This window comes from Sphaeramia orbicularis, chromosome 1 (assembly GCF_902148855.1).
Source record: "Sphaeramia orbicularis chromosome 1, fSphaOr1.1, whole genome shotgun sequence".
In the NCBI taxonomy this organism is placed as follows: Eukaryota; Metazoa; Chordata; class Actinopteri; order Kurtiformes; family Apogonidae; genus Sphaeramia; species Sphaeramia orbicularis.
In genome coordinates this window covers 59,344,188-59,366,324 of record NC_043957.1, presented here as the reverse complement: position 1 = coordinate 59,366,324, position 22,137 = coordinate 59,344,188, and the positions used below count along the sequence as shown (strand labels likewise).

Genomic DNA, 22,137 nt, shown 5'->3' with positions numbered 1-22,137 from the left:
TCAACGACAGAAATGGAGCTCAGATTTCCCAGGATTTTTATGATGCTGGCCAGCCTAATTTTGGGAATTTTATTCATAATCCTGAACAAACTTCTTCATCATGGAGGAAAAATGTGTAGTTGGATTGATCTGAAAGGAGGAATGTCACAGAAAGACATTATCAAGACAAACAGGCTTTGTGACTTGGTTGAATTGCCATGGAATGACCCTGTGACAATGTTTAAGTTCAGGCTGAAAACGGCTCTGTTCAACTGTGCATAGAACATTATTATATTATTTACGTTTTATTGATTCTGTTTTAATTGTAATTGTGTGTTTTTAATCTGTCTCTTTTCCATTTTTGTAAAGCACTGTGAATTGCCCTGTGTATGAATTGTGCTATACTCATAAATCTGCCTTGCCTTGGTCCAGGTGGGCGTATCTACCCAGTGTCAGTGCCCTATTCCAACAGCCAGAGCACCAGTAAGACCAGTGTGACCCTGTCCCTGGTCATGCCTTCCCAGAGTACACTGACCAATGGAACCAACACCGCGTCCACTCTGGAGGAAGGAACCCCCACCCCAGGGTAAGTCCTCCAGCTCTGCCCTGGCTCCCCGTACATTCAGAGGTGGCTTTAGTCCTCCGGCAGCTGTGTGTCCTCTGGGTGGATGTTACAGACTCGACTCTGTCCTCCCTGCACTTGACTTCATTTTAGACATACTTTGAATGAACAACGTTTGGAACTCCCTCCTTTTCCCCAGCTGTGTCTATTCGGGCTGAGCCTGGTATGCGCTGCTTCATGTCCCTCTGGTCATTGGTGTATATCAGTGTTTCCCAACCTTTTTTGGCTCCTGACTCCATTTTAACATCGTAAATTTCTGGCGCCCCAGACATTGAAAACAGAGACTTTTTTTTTGGCTAAAATTAATTTGTTTTTGATCATGTAATATTTTGCTATACTATGTTGCAAATAAACGTTAATTTTAGGTGACATTTAGTCTGTATAATGTATATTATTATGGACGGAGGCAGAAAAGCCAGATTGAGATTACTGCACAAAGGGAGACTTTTATCATTTTGTCAGTCCAGCTTGTATTTACAAGGCTTACAGTTAATACTGAACAAACAAGAACTGAAACTATGAATTATGAAAGAGCTGCAGCATCTGAAACTGACCACAATGAACATTTGACACAGAAACAGAACCACAGTGCTGCAGTTTCACAACCACAGTTTGTCATGTCTTTTATGGATTTGGATTGTCTCTGTCAACTCACCATGTATTTTTTTAGTAAGTTTTTTTTTCTTAAATTAGATAGATAGATAGATAGATAGATAGATAGATAGATGCAGAGTAAGTAGCTAAGAATAAGTTAAATTTAAAAGAAAGAATTAAAAGACAAAATGTGTTTTCTACATGCCACATAAAAACATAAAAGCATACCCCCCCCCCCCCCCCCCCCCCCCCCCCAAGTAGCGTTAAGGTTACTGTTAGAGTTAGGGTTAGCATTAGGGTTATCGTGAGGGTTATGGTTAGCATTAATGTTGGGGTTAGCATTAGCAATAGGGTTAGCATCAGTGTTAGGGTTACCGTTAGGGTTAGCATTAGGGTTAGTGTTAGCATTAGTGTTAGGGTTACCGTTAGGGTTAGCATTTGGGTTAGTGTTAGGGTTAGCATTAGGGTTAGTGCAAGATTAGGGTTAGAGTTATCATTAGGGTTAGCATTAGGGTTATCGTTAGGGTTAGTGTAAGGATTAGGATTAGGGTTAGCATTAGGGTTAGCATTATCATTAGGGTTAGTGTAAGGATTAGGGTTAGCATTAGGGTTAGCGTTGTCATTAGGGTTAGCATTAGGGTTATTGTTAGGGTTAGGGTTAGCATTAGGGTTAGTGTAAGGATTAGGGTTAGAGTTATCATTAGGGTTAGCATTAGGGTTAGCGTAAGGATTAAGGTTAGCATTAGGGTTAGTGTTGTCATTAGGGTTAGCATTAGGGTTAGTGTTGTCATTAGGGTTAGCGTTGTCATTAGGGTTAGCATTAGGGTTATTGTTAGGGTTAGTGTAAGGATTAGTGTTAGTATTAGTGTAAGGGTTAGCGTTACAGTTAGGGTTAGCGTTACAGTTAGGGTTAGCATTACAGTTAGGGTTATTGTTAGGGTTAGCGTTAGCGTTACCCTGCCCTCAGAGCTGCAGGGACATAAATGGTGCATATGTGAACATATCCATCAGAACATGTGTCTGCTGTCCTGGACTCATGTCTGCTGTTGGGACGTTCTGGGCCTCATTCAGTGTCTGTATGTGTCCTCCTCATGGGTGGGACCGTCCCCCTCCCCCCACCCCCCTGCTCCTGTAGCCTCCTCCAGCCTCTGACCGTCCATACGTCCACTGATGTCCTGCAGCCCATAGTTCAACTGTCTCCTCTGCCCCCATCCACCTCCCTGTTCTCCTTCTCCACTCCTCCTCCTTCTCTTCCTCTCTCCACCTCCCTGTTCTCCTTCTCCACTCCTCCTCCTCTTCCTCTCTCCACCTCCCTGTTCTCCTTCTCCACTCTTCCTCCTCCTCCTCTTCCTCTCTCCACCTCCCTGTTCTCCCTCTCCAACCTGGACCCTCCTTCTTCCTCTGTTCCCTCCCTCATTCCCATCTCCTCCTCTTCTTCCTCTGTTCCCTCCCTCATTCCCATGTCCTCCTCCTCCTCTTCTTCCTCTCCACATCCCCCCCTCCCCCCGTTCTCCTCCTCCTTTTTCCCCTCCCTTCTCCGCAGTAGTCAGAGTCCCACGGCCACCCTCCAGTCCACCAACACCCAGACCCAGAGCTCCAGCTCCAGTTCTGGGGACGGCAGCCTGTTCCGGCAGAGGGGCAGTCAGGCGGCCCAGCCCGACGAGACCGGAAGGGTCCCGCCCTACGTGGACTTCAGCCAGTTTTACCGACTGTGGGGGAGTGACCACGGCGACGGACAAAGCACGCATGGAGGCCTGGGACCCCAGTGAGGACCAGGACTGGAACCAGGACCGGAACTAGGACCACGGAACTAGGACCGGAACCAGGACTGGAACTAGGACTGGTTGGCGTGGACACACAAAGATTCTGAAGTGATTGGATTAAAACAGGCAGTTGATAGGACTGATTAAATACTATTTATGTTTTAAAATTTAAAAAAATAAGTGACAAAGGTTCAATGGAAAATGGATGTTTTTATGTAAAGGTCATGATCCAAAGGGAAAAATGTATGTAAATGCTCAAATCTGGGCCTTGGCAGACGCAACTGGGAGTGTGTATATATATATATATATATATATATATATATACACACACACACATACATACATACATACATACATACATATATATATATATATATATATATATATATATACACACACACACATACATACATACATACATATATATATATATATATATATATATATATATATATATATATATATATATATATATATATATATATACACATACATATATATATGAGAGAGAGAGACTTGCAGGAGATGCTCAGTTGAACTTGGACTCATTGTTATTGACAGAACACTGACTTATTGTTATCTTTTATGTGCATTCAGGTCCATATACTTGGACAGTGACATATATTTGTCATTTCCTCTGTTTACCTCAGTGGATCTTAAATGAACAGATCTGGGTTAAATTGTACTTCATACTTTCAGTTTCAATTCAAGGGGCTTAAAGATATTGAATTTAATGAAGTTCCTCTTTTACCAGTTTTGTCTTATGTGAGCACAGATCATCGTCCTGTTCAGAATTCACCCTATTGTCGTCATCACAAACAGTCATGACCCACTAGCACCCACATGTCCATGCTGTGACACTTCCCCCTCCATGTTGGACATGTGACCTGATCTGATCGGGGTTAGGGTTGTTCCAGACTGTTTAGGGTTAGGGTTGTTCCGGGTCTTGGTTTCAGTGTTTTTGCAGATGTTTGAGGTGTTTCTCCCTGTTTTCTGGTCAACAGACTGTCCTGTTGATAGTTACCAGTGGTTCATATTACCCCACCCTTTAAATTCACGGAGGCATGTGTTGAGTTTAGACTATGATAAGGCCACGCCCACTTGTTCAGGTGTGTCTTTAAAGGGTTTTCCTTCCCCATTCCTGACCCTTTGGTGTCCCTGACCTCAGCTTCTGTTGAAGAATGGACCACACTGGTGATTTCTGCTCCTTCACTTTCCCCTCTGTGTGACACATGTTTTAGTTTTTGGAGCTGAATGACCGCTGTGGCCACTTTGACCGCTGTGGTCACTTTGACCACCGTGGCCACTTTGACCGCCTTGGCCACTTTGACCACGTTGGCCACTTTGACCGCCGTGGCCACTTTGACCGCCTTGGCCACTTTGACCACGTTGGCCACTTTGACCGCCTTGGCCACTTTGACCGCCTTGGCCACTTTGACCGCTGTGGTCACTTTGACCGCTGTGGCCACTTTGACCGCCGTGGTCACTTTGACCGCTGTGGTCACTTTGACTGCCTTGGCCACTTTGACCACCTTGTCCACTTTGACCGCTGTGATCACTTTGACCGCTGTGGCCACTTTGACCACTGTGGTCACTTTGACCTCTGTGGTCACTTTGACCGCTGCGGTCACTCACATTGCCCTCTCCTTGTACTTCATGTCGACCATCTGGGATCGGCTCCAGAGCGTTTATCAGGGAACAGGAGGTTCATCTGGTTGGAGTTCTGGCAGTGGTCAGTGGTCCCCCTTCAGTCCCATGTATTTGGGTTAATTTCTCTTTCACTGTGGTGGTTGGAGGTCCAGTTCCAGACACATGGACCTGACCGTGCATCAGATAGACTCAGACCTCCACCTTCTTTCTGGATTAAGTTCATTTTTTTATCCAAGAAAAAATACAGAGAATCTGTTCAAACCAAAGTCTGGAAGAGAGGTGGTTGACATGCACATCCACAAAATGAGAGGTGTACAGGATCTCCAAAAAATAAAGGAGGATCCGCACAACCTGTGAGCTCCCAAAGAATTTATTAAACAACGGGACGTTTCGGGCTGAGGCCCTTCATCAGACTAATGCTGTGTTTCCACTACGTGGTATCGGCTCGACTCGACTCGACTCAACTTGGCCTTTTTGTTTTTCCATTATGAAAAAGGACCTGGAATCTGGTACCTGGTACTAGTTTTTTGGTCTCACCTCCGCTGAGGTTCCAGGACTGGGGACCAGATACTAAAGGTGACACTGTGTAAACACTGCAGACCACTGATTGGTCAGAGTCGTCTCTATGACCCGCCCTTTTACAAAAAGTTTCCAGTAAATCTGTCGGTAGGTGAATCCACATGATGACAGTCTGTAAAAATACACCATGGTCGGTCGAGATTCAGTCTTTGGTGGCCAACGTAAAAATTCAGCTTGAATTTGACGAGACAACACGCAACAAACGAGTTTATTAGCAACTCTGAGCAGACGACACGGAAGTAATGCACCGCATCGTTGTGACGACCAGGTACTGTAAAGTGGGTGGTATCCTGTAATGGAAACGGTCTGGAATAGGACCTGGTACCAGAGTGGAGTCGAGCCGGTTCCACGTCGTGGAAACGCAGCATAAGGTAGTCTGATGAAGGGCCTCGGCCTGAAACGTCCCGTTGTTTAATCAAACCGCTAAGTGTCTCCTTTAAGTCTCAGGTCCACTTCCTGTCTGTCCTTTTATTCCTTGTCGACTTTAGGACAAAAACATGAAACGGGTCATTCCATGGCAATTACACCAATGGTCCCCGCATGACCCCCTCAGAAAATTCTGAAAAAAATTCACAGTTGTTCATCTACCAGATAAACGAACACATCCAAAATTTTAATGTCATATCTGTAATAGTTTAGCAGATACAGCCCTTTGAAAAATAATGTTTGTTTTTTTTTTTAAATTTTGCAAATGTGCTTTTGGTCCAACTTTGAGGAGCTCTATGTCTTTAGGTATTCAAGCCACACTGCTGATAGAATTCCCAAAATTAGGCTGGACAGCATCATAAACATTCTGGGAAATCTCAGCTCCATTTCTGTTGTTGACCCTGGTGAAACTGGGTCAGCTGACCCTGGTGGAACTGGGTCAGCTGACCAGCTCCATCCAATTTCCCAGAAGTCTCTACTCCAGGCATCAACCTGAGCCAGTTGTGGTAAAGCTGTCCTTCTTCTATCTGAGCCATCCTGCAGTTCCACAGCCTAGTTCAAATATCTGCAGTATTATCAGAACTGGTGCAATAATCAATGCCATTCTACTGTTCAAATGACATTTACACCTACGTTTGGATACAACTGCAAGAAAATAGAGTCATGCAGTCAAAAAAATATTACAAATAGAACCAGTTCTATCCCAAAGCTCAAATTTAGTGCACAACATCTGTAAACATATATGAAGACATGGTCCACATGTCCAAATGTTCCTGAACTGTCCACATGGTCATGTGGGTGCTCAAATAAAGAGGATTTTTGGGACAAATGTAAATGGAGCCATTTTCTTCATGTCCTCACATCAACACTTTTCATTAAATGTGGTCTTTTTCAGTCGATTGTTGCATCTGGACCAGAAGAATCCATGTAAAAACATGAGGTGTGTCCATTCATCCATTCTGTCCCAGTGACAGTCTGAAGACAGAGGACATTTAAGAATGAGCCTTTGGGCCTGATTTCAAGGCCTCATGGACCAAACATGAAGGAGCACACAGTTCTTCTGATGCACAGTCTGCTCTGTTCAGGGGGTTTCAGCCCAGACACTCAGTTTCAGTTTCAGTGTGGATGGAATACCTGAGGACAGACAGCTGCTCACAGTTGGACCAAAAGCACAACTGCAAAATTGAAAAAAACCATTAATTTTCAAAGGGCTGTATCTGCTAAACTATCACAGATATGACATTAAAATGTTGGATGTGTTGGTTTATCTGTAGGTGAACAAGTGTGAATTTTTTTCAGAATTTTCTGAGGGGGTCATGTGGGGCACTTTCTGAAATCTGGTTAATTTGGGATGGAATGACCCAAATATATCAGAGACAAAATAGCTCCTAATAGAGTTGAAGTGCAGATGGGTTTGTCCAGAGGCTGTAGAAGAACAAGAAACGCTCTTCTAGTTGACCCCAGGGTTTGTCCGTCTGCGCCTGAAGCTGCCTGAGTGTGAGTTTATGAACTACGGCTATAAAATCCATGTCAGTCATTATTGATCATTATTGATCAATGTAAAGCGCAGAACTGCAAAAAACTGTTTGTGGAGGTAGAAGTGATGACATCGTTGGGCTTTTAAGGTTCTGAATGTGAATAGATGAGTTTCAGAGAACATTTGCTCTTTTTTTAGAAAATATATATATATGTATATTCTACAGTTAAATAGTTCTATTTTACATTTTTCTCCTGTAATGAGAAAGAAAATAGTATCTAAAATTAACTGTTTTTCTGTTTGAAAATTTAACCAACCAAATTGTCTGCATATTGTCCATGGTTTTATTATTGAATTAAATTAAAATCCTGCGGTAAAAGAGTTGGAAAATGATGAAGTACTTGGGGAAGAACCAGGTCTGAGTTTGGTCAAATAATTCTTATTTTTATTATCTGTATTATAATTATAATCCTGGAAGGTGTCATCTGTCTGTCTGTGTCTGCACCGTTCTGACAAATGTAGACGTCTATAACGGTCCTGTGTGGTCCCTACAGTTCAGGAACAGTCCCATCTCCACATCAAAGATCTGTTTTCTTTAAAATTCCCTTTTTTAAAGTCAGGAGGGATGGATTTAATTCACGTTGCTAAGCAGTTGCCAGGGGGAGGGACAGGAGCCAGCCTTGTACATCTCGTCAGAAATGCATGATGGGAAATTATATCAAAAACGGGAACATGGTCAAGGAAGAGAGTGGCAAAAACAAGTTGATAGGCTCAAATATTTTGGCAGATATTAGTCATTTTGGATCCAGTGGCCTTCGAATCCCATTGCTATGGCCAGGATCATAGAATTATCAGTGAAATGGGTTACCTAGCAACAGGTAAACAATATGGCCACATTACCATGGTGTCAGATGTCATGTGCAGAAACAGACATGCCAGCTGAGAGGTTATTCAGCTGAATTTACCAAGAAAGTAAAGGAATGAACCGGATCTGAGGATCTAGAACACGTGTCCCAGGGGCCAAATCCAGCCCCCCAAAGGATCCAGTCTGGCCCCTGGGATGAATTTATGAAATGCAAAAACTACACTGAAGATATTAATCATTTTAGTTCAGGTTCCACAAACAGACCAATTTAATCTCCAGTGGGTCGGATCAGTCAAATACTATCATAATAACCCATAAATACTCATAACTCCAAATTTTTCTCTTTGTAAATGTAAAAATTTTCATGTCATTTTACTGAGTTTACACTAAAACTAACATTTCACAAAAACACGAAAAACAAATATAAACATTTTGAAATGTCTGAAGTGTGATTTTAACAGTATTCTGCCTGTTATTAAATGTTTTGTGTATTTGTCGATCCACTGTGATCTGGAATTTGTAATGTACATGTTTAAATGATAAACTGAGACAGAATATTGTTAAAATTGCACTTAGTTTTCTTAAGAAATTTCAGTTCATATTATTCACATTGTTTTAAAGGACAGCTGGTAGATGTAAACATTTTCATCAAATAATTTTACCTTTTTTTTGCTCTAAAGCATAGAGAAAAGTTTGGAGTTGACATTATTTATAGATTATTATGTTATTATTTTACTGGTTCGGCCCACTGCAGATCAAATTTGGCACATGGATGGAACTGATGCACAGAAAACTGAACTAGAACATCTATGGAACTGTAGAATACACACTGTCACAACTATATGAATAAGTGAGTGATGAAGGAGGAGCACAGCAGGTCCAGAGAGGATCTAGGGAAAACCTGTGATGGTCCAGGGAAAACCTGTGATGATCCAGGGAAAACCTGTGATGGTCCAGGGAAAACCTGTGATGGTCCAGGGAAAACCTGTGATGGTCCAGGGAAAACCTGTGATGATCCAGGGAAAACCTAAGAGGAGATAAAGCACAGAGACTCCAGGGAAGAAGGAGAGTCAGTAACATGTATTCACTGGGGAGTAAATAGAAGAGAAAGAATAGGAGAGAAAAGGTCAGAGAGAATAGAATAGAATAGAATAGAATAGTCCTTTATTGCCATTGTAACATACAACATGTACAACGAAATTTAAAAAAGTGTCAAACAATTAGTACATAATAAAAACAACACAGACACAAACCCCACAATAATAAATAAACACAGAAACAAACACATTTATTCTGCCTGTCACTGTATGTATGTGTTGAATTAGAGGTTGTTTTTTTATGGCATTCAGGCAGTTCCTGCTGTTGGATAGAAACTGTTTCTGAGTCTGATTGTCCTGGATCTTCTGCCAAATGGAAGTAAATGGAACATGGAGTGTCCAGGGTTAGAGCTGCACTGTTCTGACACAGGAGGCAGAGTGGGGGGAGGGGGCAGCCCAGATGCTTCTATTCTATTCTATTCTATTCTATTCTATTCTATTCTATTCAGAGCTCAGTGTATCTGCTGAGTCTCCATCAGTCTATCTGAGCTGAACTCAGATTAGTCTAATACCAGTCTAACTCTAGTCTAATCCCTGTCTAAGGCTGTATTCACACCTACCACGTTTGGTCCGTTTAAAACAGACCAGAGTTCGTTTCCCCAGAAAGTCTGGACTTTTTTTTAGGTGTGAATACAAACGTGAACTCTGATTCGAACCAAACAAGCGGACCCAGACCACCTAGAAGAGGTGGTCGGAGAGTGGTCTGGGTCTGCTTCCAAACAGACTCTGGGCCGGTTCACTTCTGGTGTGAATAGAACCGACCTCGAACTGAACCAAACCGAGGAATCTTGAGCCTTTTTGTGCTTGACGAGCCACCGTAGCCGCTGGAGGAAACCAAGGTTTACGGGTGGTCGGAGCGAACAGCAGCAGCTATGAACTGTGGACAGACGTGGAGCAATGAGGACACTGAATGTGCCTTTGACATTTGGTCAGATGCTCGTATTATGAAACTGGCTCCGACTGAGCTTTTCTTGAGTGTTAACATTATTTTCAAAAATTTGTGCCAGTAAAAATACAATTTATATTCCAAAAATGATAACTGTATGTAGGAGCACCACGTCTATTTTCATCAACACCGGCCGTCTCTGGTTCACCCTGCCCCCGACTTTTCTGTCCAATGCCAGCGCAGTTCGTCATATGTGTGCTTCTGTTCACGCATTTTGGTCCACTTGAAAAAAGTGCAATGTGAATGCGATCTGACCCAAATGAAAAAAATAAAGTCCGTATTTGATTTGAATCAAGTGAACGGACCAAAGGACTTTTCAGGTGTGAATACACCCTCAATCTATCTCAGCCTAATCCCAGTCTAACTCTAGTCTAATCCCAGTCTAAATCTATCTCAGTCTAATCCCAGTCTAACTCTAGTCTAATACCAGTCTAAATCTATCTCAGTCTGATCCCAGTCTAACTCTAGTCTAATCCCAGTCTAAATCTCTCAGTCTGATCCCATTCTAACTTTAGTCTAATCCCAGTCTAAATCTATCTCAGTCTAATCCCACTCTAACTTTAGTCTAATCCCAGTCTAAGTCTGTCTCAGTCTAATCCCACTCCAACTTTAGTCTAATCCCAGTCTAAATCTGTCTCAGTCTAATCCCAGTCTAATTTTAGTCTAATCCCAGTCTAAGTCTATCTCAGTCTAATCCCACTCTAACTTTAATCTAATCCCAGTCTAAGTCTGTCTCAGTCTAATCCCACTCTAATTTTAGTCTAATCCCAGTCTAACTCTGTCTCAATTTAATCCCAGTCTAACTTTAGTCTAATCCCAGTCTAAGTCTATTTCAGTCTGATCCCAGTCTAACTCTAGTCTTTATCAACCAGGACAGTCATCTTCGTCCTCTTCATCGTACAGACGGTGTCTCCTCCTGGACCGAGGCAGGAGGCGGTTCCACAGTAGAGGAAGTGGATAGATGAAGGCTCTAGCCTCCGTCCAATTGGCTGTCTCAAATTCCCTGAAGGCCCACCCCCCTACCCCACCCCTGACTCCAGTAGCCCCTCCCCCACCTGTGTGGATCTGTGCAGGTCGTGTACTACTTCATCATACATGAACAGACGTGAGTGTCACATCTGCTCGACTAAATGAAGAGAAGTTATCCGTCTGGAAATGAAAAAAGAAAGAAGAGAAAGGAGGAAGAGGAGAAAAGGAAGCAGGACAGTGGTGAGTAACTGTAGTTTTAGGCGTGTCTGTCTGTCTGTCAGTCTGTACCTGCTATGACTTGTTGTAAATAGCCTGTTACCCATACACACAGTGTCAACGCTCTGGTGTTTTTCAGGGTAAATATGTCATTTGGAACAGAACTTTTTCTTTATAAAGTGAGTGTTTAAAAGGACCAAACAGCCAAGTTAACAGGATCTGTTCAATGATCGAGTCTTTGTGAGAATGTGACCAGAGGTGGATCTAGAAAATTGTACATGGAGTGTTGAAGGGGTGGCGTGGGAACATCCTCAGAGCAGAATGTGTATGAACTAGTGCAGGTTCTAGATATGGTGGTTCTGATGCTGGGAAGAGGTGGCTTCTGGGAAAAGATGTGTCTATATTGAGTAAGTACTGACAGAAAAACTGTTTGGTAAATTATTCTTTAAAATATAAATGACACTTAACATATTAATGCTGATATCTAGGGACTGAAGTTAGTAAATGTGTAGTTCCTGTTTTTTAATTTCATTTCCCATCATGCAGCGGGGCACTGCACTTCCTGTCAACTGTCATGGCAAAAGCAACGTGATTATTAGACTATTCGATTAAAAATGACTGATATCTGACAAAATACTGGTCCAATCAACTGACTGTTTTCACTAGTCTGTTCACTGAGTAAAAATACAGAAGGATGAAGAACTGGAACACACACACACACAAACACACACACACACAAACAAACACATACACACACACAGACACAAACACAAACACACACACATTCACATACACACACAGAGTCCATTTCCCTTTTATATTATAAAAGGGAAATGGACAAACTGCAGCAGTCAGCAGTGTATGGACACACACACACACATACAGAGTCCATTTGTCTTTTTTAATGGATTAGATTTCTATAGCTCTTTTCTATGAACACATACTCAAAGCGTACAGCGGATCCATTCTTCATTCACTCTCACATTCTCCCTCTGGTGGTGGTACACTACATCTGTATCCACAGCTGTCCTGGGGGGGGGCAGGTTGTGTTAAAGTACATGTTTATCCAGAGCTGGATGCACATGTTCCAGGGGTGGAAACGGGTGGAAAGGCTGTGTTTTAGGGTGGCAGGTGCCCCCCTATGCCACGGTGGTAGCTCCGCCCCTGGATCCTCCCTCAGTGATGGCAGTGTCAGTTTGTGTGTGAACTGTGCAGACAGGCAGTAGTCGGCCAGACCTGTGTAAAGGTCTGTGTAGATTGAAGTATTTTCCATTTGTCAAGTTAAATTGGCCTTGTTTTTTATAATAATCCAAAAAAAGGAAGAAATGCGAAACATTGAACAATTTTTAGTTCACGGCAAAATAAGTGTAAATAATAGATGTTGAATTTGGACTTGCATAAGTTGCATTTGTTTTAACAGTAAGTGCCATTACAGTGTCAGTATGATGTTCTTAAACAGTGATATGTGTCTCATCATCTATGTAACTAAACTATATTATTTCATTTTGTCTTTTGCTCAGGATCACTAAGAAGGTTTCTTGCATCTAAAGGTTTTACAGGACCGTCATCAAATCCTGAACCAGCAACTTGTAAGTAAATGACTGTCACCTGAAGTATGTTTTAACTTTTAAAGATGTCTTTTGACATTATATGTTCTGTTTATGTTTTTTTTTTTTTAGCTCAGTCTGTATCTACGCACAGTACTGTTACCTGTACTACTGCCCCCAGTACTGCCCCCAGTACTGTTACCTGTACTACTGCCCCCAGTACTGCCTCCAGTACTGTTACCTGTACTACTGCCCCCAGTACTGCCCCCAGTACTGTTACCTGTACTACTGCCCCCAGTACTGCCCCCAGTACTGTTACCTGTACTACTGCCCCCAGTACTGCCCCCAGTACTGTTACCTGTACTACTGCCCCCAGTACTGTTACCTGTACTACTGCCCCCAGTACTGCCCCCAGTACTGTTACCTGTACTACTGCCCCCAGTACTGCCTCCAGTACTGTTACCTGTACTACTGCCCCCAGTACTGTTACCTGTACTACTGCCCCCAGTACTGCCCCCAGTACTGTTACCTGTACTACTGCCCCCAGTACTGCCTCCAGTACTGTTACCTGTACTACTGCCCCCAGTACTGTTACCTGTACTACTGCCCCCAGTACTGCCCCCAGTACTGTTACCTGTACTACTGCCCCCAGTACTGCCTCCAGTACTGTTACCTGTACTACTGCCCCCAGTACTGTTACCTGTACTACTGCCCCCAGTACTGCCCCCAGTACTGTTACCTGTACTACTGCCCCCAGTACTGCCCCCAGTACTGTTACCTGTACTACTGCCCCCAGTACTGCCCCCAGTACTGTTACCTGTACTACTGCCCCCAGTACTGCCTCCAGTACTGTTACCTGTACTACTGCCCCCAGTACTGTTACCTGTACTACTGCCCCCAGTACTGTTACCTGTACTACTGCCCCCAGTACTGCCCCCAGTACTGTTACCTATACTACTGCCCCTAGTACTGCCTCCAGTACTGTTACCTGTACTATTGCCCCCAGTACTGTTACCTGTACTATTGCCCCCAGTACTGCCCCCAGTACTGTTACCTGTACTACTGCCCCCAGTACTGCCTCCAGTACTGTTACCTGTACTATTGCCCCCAGTACTGTTACCTGTACTACTGCCCCCAGTACTGTTACCTCCAGTATTCCAGTCCCAGGAGGCAGTGGATCCTTCAGTGAACAGTCGGCTTCAAACAGAACAAACCTTCCTTCTGACTCTGGTGACCAGGAGGAGAGAACACCACAAAGGCCCACTCCAGGTAGGATATTTTAGGTGTTTAAATATTTACTTGTCATTTTACCACAGACACTCTGGCCTTTTTTCTAATAATTATGTGTGTTTTGTTAATGTAATTACTTTTTGTGTTTTATTAGAATCCCATCATGCAGCTACAGCTTCCTCAAGTCTAATATCTGATGATCCTGCACAATGGCCTGGTGTTCTCAGCAACAGTGAAAAGTGTTCACTAGTGACCAGAGGACCTGTTCAGGTTAAAGATGTTGTTTTTCCACAAAACAAAGAGAAAGCTCCACGTAGATTTACAAAGGAGAATTATTATATGGTCATGAAAAATGGGGAAAAAATTCAGCGAACATGGTTAATATATTCAGTGTCGTCAGACTCAGTGTTTTGCTTTGCTTGTAAACTCTTTGGTAAACAGGACAACGCTGCACTCACAAAAGGAGGGTTTAGAAACTGGAAAAACCTTGCAGGACATCTGAAAGATCACGAGTATTCAAAAACACACATCAATAATATGAAAAGTTGGCATGAGCTCCAGATGCGGCTAAAAACAAAAACGGCTTTTGATCAAATTAATCAAGATTTATTATATTTAGAGGAGCAGCACTGGAAAGCGGTAATCCACAGGGTGATCGCTATAATTTGCCACTTGGCAGAAAGAAACCAAGCACTTAGAGGACGTACAAGTGTTTTATTTGACCACCGCAATGGAAATTTTTTGTCTCAAGTGGAACTGATGGCAAAGTTTGATCCAGTTATGAATGAGCATTTGAGGCGAATTCAGCAGAAAGAAACAAAGGTGCACTACCTCAGTTCACAGATCCAAAATGAAATCATCGAATTGGTTGGAGGTAAAATAGTAGCAGAAATCGTTCAAAGGGTACAAAAAGCCAAATACTTTTCCATCATCATGGACTGCAGCCCTGACACAAGCCACACCCAACAACTTTCCATTGTGTTAAGAATTGTGAACTGTGAGCCTTCGGGGGGGGTGTCAGTCGCTGAACATTTTGTAGGGTTTGTGGATGTAAAGGACACAACTGGAAAGGGTCTGTGTGAGACACTCCTGGACAGGCTGGCCCACTTAAATTTAAACCTTGCAGACTGCCGCGGTCAGTCCTACGACAACGGCAGTAACATGATGGGGCATAAACAAGGTGTTCAAGCCAGAATCCTCCACCTCAATGACAAGGCCCCGTGTGTTCCCTGCAGCAGCCACACACTGAATTTGGTTGTAGCTGATGCGGCCAAATCTTCTGTGACATCCATGTCCTTTTTCGGTGTCCTGCAGAGGCTGTACAACCTGTTTAGCTCTTCTGTTCAACACTGGGCAGTTTTACAGCAACATGTCAAACGCTTGACAGTCAAATCTTTGTCCGTGACCAGATGGGAGGCCAGGATTGACAGCGTGAAGGTAGTTCGGTACAATCTACCGGAAATAATTCAGGCGCTGTCTGCTCTACATAACACCTCGATACAGAAAAAGGACGCTGAGACAACGTCAACAGTAATTAGCATAATGAAAGAACTGATGACTTGGCGTTTCCTGCTGTGCACAAACATCTGGTATAATGTACTTTATCAGGTTAATCGTGTTAGCAAGCTTCTGCAGAACCCCACTGGTTCTCTTGAACTCCTACAGAGAGAAACATGTGCAGTCCGACAATACCTGGAACAGTTCAGGCTAAATGGGCTAGCTGGTGCCAAAACAGATGCTAGACAAACAGCTGAAACTTTAGGCATTGACATGACATTTCCAGCACAAAGACGATGTAAAACAACCCGGCAGTTCCAGTGTGAAAGCAGAGAGGAAGGTCAGTCTAGTCCAGAAGAACACTTCAGTAGAGAGTTTTTCCTCCCCCTGGTGGACACAGCCCTGACCAGCCTAAATGACAGGTTTTCACGACACGAAGATGTTTATAACCTTTATGGTTTTCTGTTTTCAAAGGAAGAAATGTGTGCAGCAATTCAAAATGACACCCTTACAGAAAAGTGTCAAAAACTTGAAAAAGTCCTCCAGGACATAGATTCTGAGGATTTGGTACTGGAGGTCCGGGCTGCGTACCATGCATTTCCTGAACACGTGTCCTCCCCAAGAGAAATGCTCAACTATATTTACAAGGAGCAGCTTCTAGATCTGTATGCGAACCTCAGCATTGCCTTTCGTCTTTTATTGACACTGCCAATCACTGTTGCCTCTGGGGAGAGAAGCTTCTCGGCACTCAGGCTGATAAAAACGTACCTCAGGTCCACTATGTCCCAGGAGAGGCTGTCAGGACTGGCTTTAATTTCAATAGAGCGCAAGGTGAGAAGATCTTTAAATTTAGAAGACATAGTCACTGCTTTTGCACAAGCCAAGTCTCGAAAGCACCACTGGTAGGACCGATGAGTTTGAACATGGGAGCAAATCCAGTGGGTTTGATGTTGTATTTTTTTGTGTTTATTACTTGATAAGGTCATTTTAAATGCACATGTATAATGTGTCATTTGCACTTTTTACTAAAAAGCTGATGTGCACTGTTGGATGGACACTGAAATTGGACTTTCATTGCTTTAATGTTTACATTGGAAATGTTGATGTGCACTTAAAAAAAAATAAATAAATAAATATATATATATATATATATATATATATATATATATATATATATATATATATATATATATATATATATATATATATACATACACAGGGTGGGGAAGCAAAATGTACAATATTTTGAGGCAGGGATTGAAAGACAGTGTTTGACCAATTACTTTATTAAAAGTCATGAGAATTTATTTGCCACAAGAAAATGTCCATAATAGAAAATGTTTTTATTCTATGTGTCCTCCTTCTTTCTCAATAACTGCCTTCACACACTTCCTGAAACTTGTGCAAGTGTTCCTCAAATATTGGGGTGACAACTTCTCCCATTCTTCTTTAATAGTATCTTCCAGACTTTCTGGTAATAGTTTTGCTCATAGTCATTCTCTTCTTTCCATTATAAACAGTCTTTATGGACACTCCAACTATTTTGGAAATCTCCTTTGGTGTGACGAGTGCATTCAGCAAATCACACACTCTTTGACGTTTACTTTCCTGATTACTCATATGGGCAAAAGTTTGTGAAAAGGTATGGATAATAGTGTTAGGTAGGATTATGACATCAGTATATGTTTGGGTTCAAAACAACTGACGTAGTGTCTGCTGAGAAAAAACAACTACATGTTCAGTGTACATTTTGCTTCCCCACCCTGTGTGTGTGTGTGTGTGTGTGTGTGTGTGTGTGTGTGTGTGTGTGTGTGTGTGTGTGTGTGTGTGTATATATATATATATATACATATATACATATATACACACATACATATTTGGTCTGTATGTAGGGATGGGAATCGAGAACTGGTTCTTATAGCAGAAGGGAAATAATGAACCAAGGTTTGTGACATTTTTGTTTTCTCAGTGGTTCATATCTTTACATTTTTTTTCTATTTATTTGATGCAGTTTGCGCTCACTTCGGAATACTTACCTTTTATTTTATCTCTTTATTACTTACCTGTTCCTGGCCCATCCTGAAAAATAAAAATGCTCTTGTCTACTGATTTTTATGGCTATGTCTAAGCCTCGTAAGGGTAATAGGGGAAAGGGCCTGAGACCCTTCTACTCAACCCAAGCCCATCTGGGAGACAGACCAGGGATTGTAGAACCAGTGAAATTAGAAGTGTTACTTCAAACTACAACAGGTTATTCATCACTCCCAAATTATTCACAAAGCAGAGCAAGCACACATCTCCCCATCGGGGAGGCTCAGACGGGCTACGTAACTACCACGCTTTATTAAGCCAGCATCATTTAAGCCATTAAAGGTGCAGGAGACTTTTGTGACTAATTTTTCCTCAGATCTGTCCATCCTCAGTCATATCCTCAGTTTCATTCGTCTGTTGGTCTGTCTGTCATTCCTCAGCTGAATCTCTTCCTCATGCTGAACAGTTTCTTAGTTCCATCCACCACAAACAAACCATGTGTTTACAAACAGTCAGGAGGAACTGGGTATCTGAGGAATTTTGTTGCAACCGTGCATTGTGGGAAACAGAGGTTTGCGCAGCCACCTGACAGCAGCAGTGACACCATATGAAATTATATGAATGAAACAAACATGACGCAGAAACAGCTGAAACATGGAAACGGCTGGAGGAATATGCACAGAGCAGCGGTTCCCAACCTTTTTTGGCTCGTGACCATATTTTAACATCACAAATTTCTGGCGACCCCAGACATTCAAAACAGACTTTTTCTTTTTGCTAAAATTAATTTGTTTTGGATCATGTAATAGTTTGCTATACTATGTTGAAAATAAACGTTAATTTTAGAGGACATTTAGTCTGTATAATGTCTATTATTGTGGACAGAGGCAGTAAATCCAGGTGTAGATTAAAGGTCAGGATCTGTCCAGTCAGTCCAGCTGGGATTTACAAGGAGGACAATTAATACTGAACAAACAAGAACTGGAACTATGAATTATGAAAGAGCTGCAGCATCTGAAACTGACCACAATGAACATCTGACACACAAACAGAACCCCAGTGCTGCAGTTTCAGCTTCAGTTTGTCTTTTATGGATTGGGATTGTCTCTGTCAACTCACCAAATATTTTTATAAGTAATTTTCTTATTTTAATTTTATCAATTACTAGAAATTTCAGCCAACCCCATTTGGATTCCAGGCGACCCCAAGGTTGAAAAACACTGGGTTAGGGGAAGGAAAATCGCCACTCATCAATTCATCGTTAATTGATCGATAAAGTCAACCAACTAATGATTAATGGATTAATCGATAATTTGCATCCCTAGTTGGACCAGTAAAATACTATCATAATAATCTATTTCATTTCATTATTTATTGAATAACTGAATTTCATAAAAATTACATTTACAAACTATTCTTTCCCAAAAAAATGCGAATAACCTGAAATGTCTTAACAGAAGTGTAATTGGACCAATATTCAGTCTGATATTAAATGTGTTTGTAGATCCACTGTATCTGTACCAAGGTTATTATTGAAAACTAACGAAATGACAAAAACTAGAATTGTAAAAACATTTTCATTAACTGAAATAAATAAAAACTATAATTAAAAGAAAAAAACCACAACTGACTGAAACTGTATTGTGTGTTTACAAAACTAACTAAAACGGATAAAAATTATGGATAAAATTCCCTTTGTTTTTGTCTTTTGTCAACGTGGGATTGATACGAAATTGATTTATTTCCCTCAAGCAATTTTAGCTGTTGCCAGCACTGACCACAATGAACATTTGACAGAGAAAATAAACCACAGTGCTGCAGTTTCAGACTCACACTTTGTCATGTCTTTTTAGTTTACCGGCCGACAGGTCATTAGCTATTGTCGTCATGCGTCGTCTGTCATCCGTTACAAAAATTTCAATCGTCTTCTTCTCCCAAACTCCAGTTCTGATTGACTTCAAACTTGGTATACAGCTTCTTTATGATGATGTCAACAAAAGTTAGTGAAATTATTTGGATCCGGATCTGATTCCGGATTCAGTGCGACTTTGAAAAATTTCCCCATTGTAAGAGATAGGAAGTGGATTGATCCAATAAATCAGTATCAATGATATCAAGTTGGAATTTGAATTTTTTACAGATCTGATTGGAATATGAGCAAAACATGGACTATTTCTGTAATAGAATAAATACACAGAACTGGGGGAGAAGAAATGGATCTGGATACATTTACCTAAGCTTTGAATTTGGCCGCTAAGATACAGGGACACTGGTTCTAATTTTTTATTGTCTCTCTCAACTCACCATATATGTGTTTTTTCTTAGTAAGTTTTTTTTTTTTTTTTAATCTTTTATCAATTACAAGAGATTTCAGGCGACCCCATTTGAATTCCATGCAACCCCATGTGGGGTCCCGACCCCAAGGTTGAAAAACTCCGGCATAGAGGGAAGGGAGCTCCTGCCATTTCCACGTTGTGTCTGTTCCAGCCACTGCTGTCAGGTGGCTGCAGGAACCTCCATTTCCCACAATGCACGTCATGACAAAATTCCTCAGATGCCCAGTTCCTTCTCAGCTCTGTTTGTAAACACATGGTCTGTTTGTGGTGGATGGAACTAAGAAACTGTTCAGCATGAGGAAGAGATTCAGCTGAGGAATGACAGACAGACGAACAGACGAATGAAACTGAGGATAGGACTGAGGATGGACAGATCTGAGGAAAAACTGGTCACAAAATTCTCCCGCACCTTTAACTATGGCTGTGGTGGAGGCTAACACCAACCAGTGGACGTTGAACAACATGGATATTTCGAAGGTCCATTCTGATACAATGGTGGCGGAAAGTTTACAAGCCCTTCCCCCTTTTTGACGAAGTGGCACTCCAAAAAGTCTTAGCCTATTGGGATTCATTGACAGCTGAATTTTTTGTTTTTTGTTTCTCTGTAGAATCGAGGTGCTTTTTTCTCAGTGAAGCGTCTGTAGCAGGTTGCATGAAACCCAGCATCTTCTGGTACATTGTCGAAGTCAATAGTGATACAGTGTTTGTAAGTTTCTGCTATAGTCCTGCTCCCCCCACTCAAACAAAGCCATCATTCGACACAGTTTCTTATCGTTTCCCATCGTTTGACTGAAAAATCCTTTAATTTTTCTTTTTTGACGGAAATAAGGTGCATATAGCAGATTTTTGATTGCTTTCTAAAACTTTTCGTGGTATATTCCTCCTCCGAACTGCTGGAAGATCGCATCCTGGTTGCAGCCATCTTGGATGTTTTGCGCTTTCTTATTGGACCAGCAGGTTACATGTGACTCAAACCGCAGCACGCATGACAACAATAGCATTATGTCAGTAAAGTAAGTAGTCCCGACTTTAAACGCTGATTTTAAAAAAACTGCAGGATTGCAAATGGAGAACTTTTGACATTTAGCTCAGGAACAATATATCTTTGTCACTGAGTAAAAAGATTGTAGTGCCCCATATGTCGGAACGGGATGAAACGATACGGCGTTCACCTGACGGCCTATATGGGAGGTCTAGATCCAAAAACAAACGTCCTACTGCCACCATTGACAACCTCATGATGCTGATCAGGGACCAGGTTGACCCGGCCCCTCACTTTGCCCTGTCCCCTGATGATCGTAGCCATTTTCCAAACCTGCCCTCCCCGGTCAGTTCTCCAATTCTAGTCCCACACGCTGAGCCTAGTGAAACCCGGGGTCCCCTCCTAAATCCTCCTCTTAATTTAACACCTGATCCAACCACCTGAATGTTACCCAGAGTGGGGGGCTGGGGGGTCCCAGTTGAACCCGTTACACCCAGGATGATGCAGCCCCATTGGTGCAGGTTCATTAGGGTGGTCCAAAAAAATTTTTTTTTCAGATTCTCTGGATTCGAACCCTGCATTTGGTTCCATATCTGGCCAAATTACTTCGGTCCAAATTTTATGCAAATTCCTTCATATTCAGAGGTGTCCCAGACAGGTGCAGATGTCTCTGTACACTCTAACAGAACTGTCCAAATGAATAAGGCAGATTAGAATAATTTGTCATTTTCTTCTCCAAATCAAACTGACACTCACATACAAATGTTCCTTAGAAAGTCCAGGAACCACTGTTGGTTTAATGAAATGACCAAAAATGTTCCTGTGTTCTCTGACAACTTGTTGCCAGTACTGTTTGTGATCTGCATTTGTTGTTCGGCTACAGTTGAAGTCTGGAATAAGCTCCGCCCCTCTGTCAGTGACATCACTGACAGCTTTAGTGGAATGCCCAGTTTTCTCCTCCTTCTGAAAGTCTGCATCATCAGCCCAGTCTACTGGAGGAACTGTTCAGAATGTTTGTGGCAGATCCAAAGGTTCAAACAAACGCATGGTGCTGGTGGAGACAAAAGCCCTGATCTGCTTCCCTTCAAAATCTGATGGATGAAGGACATCCCAACGCTGTAGTGGAACCAAAGAACCTGCATTTAACATCATGGTGTCCACCATCAGCTGCTTCTGCTCTGGTGTCACACTGGAGTCACAGAATGGACCACAACCAGTTCTACACTCCAGTACCACAGATGTGGGCGGAGTTACTTCATCCATATATTTACTCCAGTACCACAGATGTGGGCGGAGTTACTGCATCCATATATTTACTCCAGTTCCACAGA

At 42.2% G+C, this 22,137-nt stretch overlaps 1 protein-coding gene across 6 annotated transcripts in view; it reads left to right on the top strand.

The window, feature by feature from the left end:
• The window catches only part of tab1 (TGF-beta activated kinase 1/MAP3K7 binding protein 1), a 45,155-nt gene extending 24,757 nt beyond the window's left edge, over positions 1-20,398 (top strand). Inside the window, exons 10-13 of one of the 6 annotated variants that reach the window (XM_030144392.1) lie at positions 412-565; positions 2,739-2,999; positions 6,866-6,871; positions 20,382-20,398. In XM_030144392.1, the coding sequence (XP_030000252.1) occupies positions 412-565; positions 2,739-2,964 (380 nt within the window). In that variant the 3' untranslated portion in view covers positions 2,965-2,999; positions 6,866-6,871; positions 20,382-20,398. Of the gene's footprint in view, positions 1-411; positions 566-2,738; positions 3,150-6,864; positions 6,872-20,381 lie in introns of those variants that run through there. The other 5 variants (XM_030144384.1, XM_030144401.1, XM_030144377.1 and 2 more) reach the window with 5 other exon arrangements.
• The last annotated feature ends 1,739 nt before the right edge of the window (positions 20,399-22,137 follow it).